Source organism: Bombina bombina, chromosome 10, assembly GCF_027579735.1.
Source record: "Bombina bombina isolate aBomBom1 chromosome 10, aBomBom1.pri, whole genome shotgun sequence".
Classification (NCBI taxonomy): domain Eukaryota; kingdom Metazoa; phylum Chordata; class Amphibia; order Anura; family Bombinatoridae; genus Bombina; species Bombina bombina.
In genome coordinates, this window is record NC_069508.1 from 65445645 (window position 1) to 65457365 (window position 11721).

Consider the following 11721-nt stretch of genomic DNA (forward strand, 5'->3'; position numbering starts at 1 on the left):
AATGGCTGCTTTTGCTTCTTAAAACTACAAGCTACTGAAAATATGAATACTTTAGTATTCTCTATAGAAAAGCTTTGTAAACAAGAGGCAGCAAGCAAGTTCCCAGTGAGGAGAGGAAGAGACTGGCCATTGTGTGTAGACAGAGATATAAGATAAGGAGGCTTTAATGTATAAAGAGATACGATTAGGAGGTCTACTATTTCTGCAGACTCAGACCATTTATATGAGCATGTTGTTGAGAAGAATGGATTGGGGATTTAATCTGCAAAATCAGCTATTTCATATACAAAAATCAATAGACGTGTGCGTTATTTTCCCCTCTAAAGAAGATAGCAATATTTTGCATAACAATATTATCTTGTACCCAAAGGGCTGAGAATGTGTTTCAGATATATTTCTGATGGTGCACACCTGCGTGAGATTAGAAATGCTCAAGTGGTAAATCTGGAATAAATTTGAAACAGAGTCTCCTACATTACAATACAAGGTCTAAAGGAAATACGAAAGATTTTGTGTGATCTCTCTTCATGCTGGAGAGGTTTTTAATAAGTTTCAGCCTTTGTAAATAGACATACAGGTAAGATAAGTAGACATGTGTGTATACAGTACATAAATATATAAGATAAGGATGTCCACTCTTTCTGCAATCTAAGCTCATTTAAATGGCTTGTGTTTTCAAGAAGAAAAAAACAAGCTATTTCATATACACAAATAAATAGAAAGTAGTGATTTCCAATACATTTCATATGCTGAAGCTTTCATTGGAAACACATTAAGAGGAAAACAATCTTACAGTACACTGTGATTTAAGATACATGAACAAGGGAGAGGTTGTGCTACATATTTATAAAATATTCAAGTCATCATAATAAATACTGAAAAATATTAATGGACACTCAAATAGATGAGCTTAACAGATGTAAAAAAAATACTTTTACAATTCAAAAGTTAGTTTAAAATACACGTTAGCGGTTATTACTGTGAAACACACAGGTAAGGATACTGTACTTTAAATGTTTGGTTGCTCATATTACACAATTGTCTGACCTTAACTAAATGTTATTTTTTATTAATTTAAGAAATCTATATTACTTAGATAGCAGCAGAATCATGACTTTTATAAAGGGTTCACTAAGATAAATAAATTCTGTTGTCATGGTAACCTGGCATCATTTGAGCATGAAATAAATTATCATCCATTAAGACCATTTAAAAAGAGAAGAAGATACTTCCATATATTCTATGGCTAATATGGAAAATACTATAGATCTGCCTGTAGGTTACTGGACACGTCACTTAAGATTTCTCCTCACTTTACTATGTATCTTCTTAAAGCTATAGTCACAAAAGAAGCAGCCATTCATGACACCAATGTCTCCTTCAATATTCCAATGTTACTAAGCAGAAATAGACAAAAAGAGTCACTTTATACCCATTGTAAACCAATGATCATTAAACACTGATCATATTAGTTCAGCCTAAAGACATGTCCTAGTTTCTACCACACATGAGGAGACTGCAGGCTCCGCTCATCTAAATAGGCTTGTACAGCAAGGTGGTGACATATTTCTTCTTGTAGCGGTGAGTTGCGCTAAGTACCATCACGCCATCCTGGAAAAAAATATATATAATGAGATATGGATGATAAATGCATTTTGCGTGATTAGCTAATATTAATACTTAAAGGGACACTGAACCCAAATTTTTTTCTTTCATGATTCAGACAGAGCATGCAATTTTAAGCAACTTTCTAATTTACTCCTACTATCAATTTGTCTTTGTTTTCTTGCTATCTATATTTGAAAATGTAAATCTTAGCAGCCAGCACATTTTAGGTTCAGCACCATGGATAGCGCTTGCTTAATGGAAGCTTACATTTACCCACCAATAAGCAAGCATAACCCAGGTTCTCAACCAAAAATGGTCTGGCTCCTATGCATCACATTCCTGCTTTTTAAATAAAGATAGCAAGAGAACGAATAAAAATTGATAATAGGAGTAAATTAGAAAGTTGCTTAAAATTGCATGCTCTATCTGAATCATTAAAAAAATTGCATTTAGTGTCCCTTTAATTGAATGGACATAAAACAAGTTGTGATAGAAACAAAATATAATAATATGTACTTTAATTACTTTACCTGCAAATGTATACTGCAGTGCCTCACCATTAACCCTTTCTTTTTAGTTTCTGAATTGTAAAGCTCTAACTACCCCCACACAATTCCTTTTATGGCTGTATCTATATCTATTGTTGTTTTGGTAAAATGCAAAAGTGCATAGGGATTATCTGCTGCATACTTAGAAGGGGGGTGGAGTTGGCTGCTCCAGGCAGCCTAGCTATGTAATTCATTTTGCTTATTTTTGAAAATTATTTTAAAATTCTTGCCAGCAATTTTTAAACATTTTTTTATGCAAACTATTTTAAATTAATTAGCCCTGTTAGGATATGCACAGATCTCAACCTGTTGTATGTCCCTTTAATAAAGCTGCCATATTCAGTCAGTTTCCACAACAGTTATAAAACCAAAACATTTTATTTTGTGATTCAGACAGAACATATAATATAAAAAAAAAGTTTCCAATTTACTTCTATTACCAAATTTGCTTTGTGCCCATGATATTCTGTATTAAAGAGATACCTAGGTAGGCATCTGAAGCACTATATGGCAGGAAATAGTGCTGCCATATAGTGTTCTTGCAAATGGATAACATTCTTACAAAACTGTTGCTATATAGTGCTCCAGAAATGTGCTGGCTCCTAAGCATATGTTTCTGCTTTTCAAAAAAAGATACCAAGAGAAATGAAAACTGATACTAGAACTAAACTAGAACGTTGTTTAAAATCACATGCTCTATCGAAATCATGAAAGTAAAATGTTGGGTTTCATATCCCTTTAATATATTTACACAGACACAGAAAGAATGGTGTAAAACTTGCAATATTTTTTTTGGTTTATAATACTGAGATAATGATTGGAAACAATTGAATTGTTTATTTTTAGCATTTTCGCTCCCCAACCATATGGGTCTAAAAAATGAAATATGTCTCATAGAATAGTAAACTACAGTAAAGTAAGGCTTGGCAAATATAACTGTTAAATATATATCTGGAGGGCAATCTAATATTTTATACTATTTGTGTACACAATTAATATACACTAGACATACAATTCTGTTTTTCCTTATTGAACCACAAGCAGTGACAGTGATTTGGTTTCTATCAAAGAAACAAAAAACTATACTCTTTATCAAGTGACTTTAGCTTCTAGTTATATTTTGTGAGTTACAGGGATACTAAACCCAATTTTTTTCTTTCATGAGTCAGACAGAGCATGCAATTTTTAGCAACTTTATAATTTACTCCTATTATCAAATATTCTTCGTTCTCTTCCTATCTTTATTTGAAAAGCAAGAATGTAAGCTTATGAGCCAGTCCGTTTTTGGTTCAGCCACTAATCAGCAAGTGCTATCCAGGGTTCTGAACCACAAATAGTTTGGCTCCTTAACTTAGATTAAGTGTCCATCAAAAGTAAAATATTATGTATATTTTTACACATGTGTAACCATAGTGCCCCTTTTATTGAATATTTACAAGTTAAAATAAAAAAATGAGGGGGGACGGAGTCAGCCGCTGAAGTGATCAGACGTGTATGCAGAGAGCTCCCTGCCCAAAGCTTACTTATCTGGGGATAATTGTTGCATATCAGCTTAGATTTAATTAAAACCCTAAGACACTTATACAAATATTGCAGGAGCAAAGAAAGAACACTAGGATTATATAATTGGCCCGGGCGCCCAAACAACGCCACTACATTGCTCACTGAGAGCAATTATACCATAGGACTTTCATCCACACTATGCAGAGATCCTCCGCTCATGCTATCTGTGAGCACCCCAAGGTTTACGGCTGACCTTACTGATACTGATGGAGTTTTCTGTGCAGAAAAGAGGTTTCTCGTATGGGCCTGAGAGCTTAAGAATGTCGGCACAGCGGAAGCTGCACGCATGGTTACTGTATGTGCCGCAGATTGATTTTGAAGGCCTAGCAAGCGAAGCTCCTCTCCTTCACAAGCAGCGGTTGAAGAAGGTGGATGATTCCTGGTTCCAACTCGATGGAATGAAAACAACACCTACTATTGTCAAAGGGTGAAATTTCCATTACTCAGAGCCGGTACAACTAACTAACTGTTGACACCTTTTGCTGTGTGGTTTGTTTATGTACCTCAAAGCTATTTGTTCTTATTTTTACAAATGTATGCTATAATGTTTAACGTAGGAGAAACACACGATGGGGCCTAGTTATCAAGCCGTCAACCTCAAATACGCTGCGTATTCCGCAGCGTATTTGTGGCGAGGCTGATACGCCTTAGTTATCAAAGGCTCGAGACCGGCAAAAGTAGAATTTTGTGACGTAAGCTTCGATCCGCCGGACTCAGTCCGACACAGATCGATTCTTACGTCACTCCAGATGTTCCGCACACAAGTGCGGCACATTCTCACTACTTTTGCTAGCTATCAAAAAACTAGCAGGTACGCTCGGCACTTTTACGGCCCAGCGTACCTGGTTTTCAAAGCGCCAGCCTGGAGGCGGCGGATCCCATAGGAATCAATGGGAGTCTGACCATAGCGAAAGTACAAGTTCGCTGCTGACAGACATCCCATTGATTTCTATGGGAGCTGTCTACACCTAACACCCTAACATGTACCCCGAGTCTAAACACCACTAATCTGACCCCCCCTACACCGCCGCAACTAAATAAAGTTATTACCCCCTAAACCGCCGCTCCCGGAGCCCACCGCAAGCTACTCTATACATATTAACCCCTAAACCGCCGCTCCCGGAGCCCACCGCAACTATAATAAATGTATTAACCCCTAAACCGCCGCTCCCTGAACCCGCCGCAACCTATATTAAATGTATTAACCCCTATCCTGCCCCCCCTACACCGTCGCCACCTATAATACATTTATTAACCCCTAATCTGCCCCCCCTACACCGTCGCCACCTATAATAAATTTATTAACCCCTATCCTGCCCCCCACTACGCCGCCGCCACTGTAATAAAATTATTAACCCCTAAACCTAACCCTAACCCTAACGCCCCCTAACTTAAATATTAATTAAATAAATCTAAATAAATTAACTCTTATTAACTAAATGAATCCTATTTAAAACTAAATACTTACCTTTAAAATAAACCCTAATATAGCTACAATATAAATAATAATTATATTCTAGCTATCTTAGGATTTATTTTTATTTTACAGGTACCTTTCAATTTATTTTAACCATGTACAATAGCTATTAAATAGTTATTAACTATTTAATAGCTTACCTAGCTAAAATAAAGAGAAATGTACCTGTGAAATAAATCCTAACCTAAGTTACAATTACACCTAACACTACACTATACTTTAATAAATTATTCCTATTTAAAAATAAATACTTACCTGTAAAATAAACCCTAAGATAGCTACAATGTAATTAATAATTATATTATAGCTATCTTAGGATTTATATTTATTTTACAGGTAACTTTGTATTTATTTTAGCTAGTTAGAATAGTTATTAAATAGTTATTAACTATTTAATAACTACCTAGCTAAAAGAAATACAAAATTACCTGTAAAATAAATCCTAACTTAAGTTACAATTAAACCTAATACTACACTATCATTAAATTAACTAAATAAACTACCTACAAAGAACTACAATGAAATACAATTACATAAACTAACTAAAGTACAAAAAATAAAAAAAGCTAAGTTACAAAAAATAAAAAATTAAGTTACAAACATGTTAAAAATATTACAACAATTTTAAGCTACTTACACCTAATCTAAGCCCCCTAATAAAATAACAAACCCCCCAAAATAAAAAAAATCCCTACCCTATTCTAAATTACATAAATTTCAAAGCTCTTTTACCTTACCAGCCCTTAAAAGGGCCATTTGTGGGGGCATGCCCCAAAAAGTTCAGCTCTTTTGCCTGTAAAATAAAAATACAACCCCCCCCCAACATTAAAACCCACCACCCACATACCCCTAATCTAACCCAAACCCCCCTTACAAAAACCTAACACTAATCCCCTGAAGATCATCCTACCTTGAGTCGTCTTCACTCAGCCGAGCCACCGATGGAACTGAAGAGGACATCCGGAGCGGAAGAAGTTAATCCTCCAAGCGGCGCTGAAGAAATCTTCCATCCGATGAAGTCATCATCCAGGCGGCGCTGAAGAAGTCTTCGATCCGGCCGATGTCATCTTTAAAGAGGCGCTGAAGAGGTCTTCTATCCGGGCGAAGTCATCTTCCAAGCCGGGTCTTGAATCTTCCTTCCGCCGACGCGGAACCACCTTCTTCACCGACGGACTACGACGAATGACGGCTCCTTTAAGGGACGTCATCCAAGATGGCGTCCCCTCAATTCCGATTGGCTGATAGGATTCTATCAGCCAATCGGAATTAAGGTAGGAAAATCTGATTGGCTGATGGAATCAGCCAATCAGATTCAAGTTCAATCCGATTGGCTGATCCAATCAGCCAATCAGATTGAGCTCGCATTCTATTGGCTGTTAGGATTTATTTTACAGGTAATTTTATATTTCTTTTAGCTAGGTAGTTATTAAATAGTTAATAACTATTTAATAACTATTCTAACTAGCTAAAATAAATACAAAGTTACCTGTAAAATAAATATAAATCCTAAGATAGCTAGAATATAATTATTAATTATATTGTAGCTATCTTAGGGTTTATTTTACAGGTAAGTATTTAGTTTAAATAGGAATAATTTATTAAAGTATAGTGTAGTTTTAGGTGTAATTGTAACTTAGGTTAGGATTTATTTCACAGGTACATTTCTCTTTATTTTAGCTAGGTAAGCTATTAAATAGTTAATAACTATTTAATAGTTATTGTACATGGTTAAAATAAATTGAAAGGTACCTGTAAAATAAAAATAAATCCTAAGATAGCTAGAATATAATTATTATTTATATTGTAGCTATATTAGGGTTTATTTTAAAGGTAAGTATTTAGTTTTAAATAGGATTCATTTAGTTAATAAGAGTTAATTTATTTAGATTTATTTAATTAATATTTAAGTTAGGGGGGCGTTATGGTTAGGGTTAGACTTAGGTTTAGGGGTTAATCATTTTATTACAGTGGCGGCGGCGTAGTGGGGGGCAGGATAGGGGTTAATAAATTTATTATAGGTTGCGGCGGGTTCATGAAGCGGCGGTTTAGGGGTTAAACTATTTATTTAGTTGCGGAGAGGTGCGGGATCAGCAGGATAGGGGTTAATAATTTTATAATAGAGGGCGACGGTATAGGGGGGGCAGGATAGGGGTTACTAGGTATAATGTAGGTGGCAGCGGTGTCCGGGAGCGGCGGTTTAGGGGTTAATACATTTATCAGAGTTGCGGCAGGGTCTAGGAGCGGCGGTTTAGGGGTTAGTAACTTTATTGAGTTGCGGGGGGCTCCGGGGGCGCCGGTATAGGGGGTAGAACAGTGCAGTTTAGTGTGAGTGCTTAGTGACAGGCTAGCAATAAAGCTGGGAAAAAGCCGAAGGGCAGCGAGATCGGATGAGTGATAACTGTCACAGTCCGCTGCTCATCGCCCCGCGGCTTTTTGACAGCTTTATTTGATAACTTAGGCGTATTTTTTCAGGTCCGCGGCGGTGAAGGTAGGCGAGCTTAGGCGGACGTATTGGGCCGGCGAAGCCAGAAAAGTAGACGGCTTGATAACTAGCCCCCATTGTTTTAACTTTTTCAGAGCTAGTGTCTGTCTAAGATGTTTATTTCTCTATAATGGCATTTTGATGTGTTGAGCTGTCGGCGGTCGAGACAGGGCGATACAGAGAGACAGTATACACTGGTATATATAGAGTAATAGTGGAGATCTTTTTAATACAACAAAGGTTTCTCCTTATATAAATATACTGTAACCAATCCTAATATTGAGTCTCTGATATATATCACTGCACAGCAGGAATATTATTTTTGCTATACTTTGAGACACAACTGATACGGTACATGGTAGTTATCATAGCCTGACACTAATACTTGATTACTTTACATTTGTTAAGATAGACATCAGTCAGCTACCTGCCTAATATTAATATGTTACTGGAGCAGAGGACCATATCTTTGTCTCAGCCTTCTATTTCATAGTATTATTTCACAGAGAATTCACCCCCCCCCCCCATAAATACAGCTTACCAGGTAAGCATGGGAAAATGCATCCCTTAGAAACCTTATCTTCATATTCATGTTCTTCTTTTAAATCCCTCTCAGTACAAAGTATCTTATTAGGGGTCCATGAGAGGCCAGGCCCAATACTTAGGGATAATTCCACTTCTTGTTTTCTTATAGTTAAAGGAGTAACGCTACTATATAAATTGTAGTAAAAAAATATTATAAAATGAGGTACTATATTATATGTTTAAGTTTTACATACAGACTATTTTATCTTGAGACAGTCCTACACTTATAGATATTGTATAGTCCTACAATAACTTGTTTTGGATTGTTATATCTTTTTACAATTATGTTGTTTTATAACGTTTATATATTTTGAGACATGCTCAGTTTGACAACTGTAACATATTGAAAGTCTGTATTCCTTAAATACCTTAATAACAATTATTGGGGGGGAAAAAATGAGTCCTTTGCAATGCTCCCTCTAATTTTTTTTTTCTTTGTGTGCAATTATTTTTTTCTGTGTACTGCACTTAGCAGGTACAGAACAGCTACAATATTTAACTACATGCACATATATATATATATATATATATATATATATATATATATATATGTGTGTGTGTGTGTGTGTGTGGTTTTAATAATGAGGGTCTTGTTTCTTTAAATAACCAACACAAATATCCAATAAATATTTCAATATAGTTGTAATAATGTATCCTGCAATATTTGAGGCACACTGAGCCATAGAAAAAGAGAAAAAGAACTGTCTATGAGGCTATTTTAGCAGTTCAAGCACTGTGGCACTTCATGTTTTAACCCCTTAACCCATCATGTTGTATATTCCTGCTTCCTATATACGTGGTGCGGTATATATGATTTAGTTACAAATCATAAAGAAGCATAAGCCAAACTGTAAAAATAATCTAATTTAAAAAAAATCAAAATAGGCCCTCGGTCACTAGTCAAATGAAAAACACAATTTATGTTTATCTGATAAATTATTTTCATTCGGAATGATGATAGTTCATAGGATCCATAACATGTAGGATATCATTCCTGCCACTAGGAGGAGGCCAAAACCCACACACAAGCTTAAATTCCCTCCCACCTCCCATCTCTCCTCAGTTTAAAGGGACACTAAACCCAAACATTTTCTTTCATGATTCAGGTAGAGAATAGAATTTTAAATAACATTCCAATTGAATTCTATTATCTAATTTGCTTGATTCTTTAGATATGAAGAAATAGCAATGCACATGTGTGAGCCAATCACACGAGGCATCTATGTGCATCTACCAATCAGCAGCTACTGAGCATATCTAGATATGCTTTTCAGCAAAGAATATCAAGAGAATGAAGCTAATTAGATAATAGAAGTACATTAGAAAGTTGTTTAAAATCACATGCTCTTTCTAAATCATGAAATAAAAATTTTGGGTTTCATGTCCCTTTAATGCATAGCTGAGCAGAGAATAGGAAACAGATAGGAAAGAAAGACAAAACAGGGTTTATAGAGGTGCAAATTAGAACTGTCGCCCCAAAAACAAGCAGGGGCCTATGGACTATCATCATTCTGATAGAAAATAATTTATCAGGTAAGCATAAATTTTGTTTTCTTTTCTATAATGATGATAGTCCATAGGGTCGATAACATGTGGGAATAATACCCAAGAAGATAGTCCATGTTACGGAATGGGTGGGACATTTTTCTGGCAGTTCCTATTTATCAGACACTGTGGCCTGAAGGACTTTCCTGCCAGAAACTGCTTGCAAAGAAGCAAAAACATCTAAGCAGACTATGTTGCAGCTTTTCAAATCTGCTCCAAAGATGCGTCATTTTAGAAAGCCCAGAAAGTTCCAACTTATCTTGTAGAATGGGCTGTGATACGCTTAGGGGACGGCTTTCCTGTCACCAAGTAAGCCTTGTGAATTACCTGTTTAAGCCAAGAGGCCAAAGCTACAGTAATAGCCTTTTGCCCATTACGAGTCACAGAGTAATGAACAAACATACTGGAAGACTGACTGAACTCCGTAGAAGTTTAAAGATAAAACTTCAATGCTCCAACTACATCAAGATTATGTAAAAGTCATTACTAAGAATTAGTAGGATCTGGACACAAAGAAGGAACAACGATCTCCTGATTGAAATTTTCTGAAGAAACTACCTTAGGAAGAAAAGCATATTTTGTATGAAGCACAGCTTTGTAAAAAAAACTAAAAAAAAATTTGGTTTATGGATTTTCTGGCTTGAATCAGAGTGTCAATAACTGAATCAGAGAACCCTCTATGTTTTAAAACTAGGCGTTCAAACTCCACACTATTAATATTAGAGATTTGAGATCCTTATGGAAAAGAGGCATTTGAGACAATAGATCTTGTCTTAGAGGGAGGTGCCATGGAGGAGAAGAGGACATTTGCAATAGATCTACATACCATAGTCTGTAGGGCCAGGCTGGAGCAATCAAGATTACAAAGCTGACTCCCATTTGATTCAAGCAATTACTCTTGGAAGTAGAACAAACAGAGGAGACAGGTATGCTAGAGGAAAGGTGTCTTATCATTTGAGCCTTTGGATCTCTTGATCTTCCACAATACATTGAAAGTTTATTATTTAAATGGGAGGCCTTCAGATCTATGACCGGTAGACCCCATTTGATCACTAATTAGTTGAAAATGTCCTGATGGAGAGACTGATGGCTGAGGTAATCTGCTTTCCAATTGTTCATTCCTGGAATGTGAACTGCTGACAGGGATCATTGATTCCTCTCTGCTTAAGACATAATCTTGGACACCTCCTGCATAGCCAGTGGACTGCGGATACCCATTGATGATTTATGTAGGCCACCACCATGGTATTCTATGAATGAAAACGGATATACTGTTCCTTCTTTAAGAGGAGCCAGGTCTGAGGAGCCCGAAGAATCGCAGAGAGTTACAGAATATTGATTGGTAACCTCGCCTCTAGAGGGGACCAAACTCCTTGCGCTCTTCGAGAATTCCAGACCGTGCCCCAGCCTGAAAGACTGGTGTCCGTCATCACACTAGCCCATGATGGGCGAAGGAAGGATGCCCCAAAGGTCAAAGAAGGACCTTGTATCCACCAAGAGAGAGATTGTGTGACAGACAAATCCAGAGCAATCTGCTCTTTCAATTGCAGACAATTCTTTGACTACTGATTGAGCATAGATAGTTGAATGAGTTACAAGTGGAGGCAGGCAAAGTAAACTGTATCCAAAGCCCCAACCATAAGACCCACTACCTCCATGCTTTGAGCAACTGATGGAAATAAAGCACGTTGCATGGACAGACATGCCTTCTGAAGTTTATTCTGCATAATTCTTTCAGGAATAGACTGTCACAGGTTTACCTACCCGAGACTCTGTTTAACTTAGTTCCACGCTATATGTTACTGTTTATGTGATAACTGTTCCTTTGTTGCTAACTGCAACTGACATTTTTTAAAATGTCTTTTTACTGAAGGACACCAAGACAGCAGGGATTGTAAGGAAGAGGACCAGTG

General features: G+C 36.6%; 1 protein-coding gene across 1 annotated transcript in view; it reads right to left on the bottom strand.

Moving 5' to 3' along the window:
* Positions 1-508: 508 nt before the first annotated feature.
* The window catches only part of PRKAB2 (protein kinase AMP-activated non-catalytic subunit beta 2), a 123587-nt gene continuing 112374 nt past the window's right edge, over positions 509-11721 (bottom strand). Inside the window, exon 8 of the mRNA XM_053693091.1 lies at positions 509-1611. Coding sequence (XP_053549066.1) covers positions 1534-1611 — 78 coding nt within the window. The 3' untranslated portion in view covers positions 509-1533. The remainder of the gene's footprint in view (positions 1612-11721) is intronic.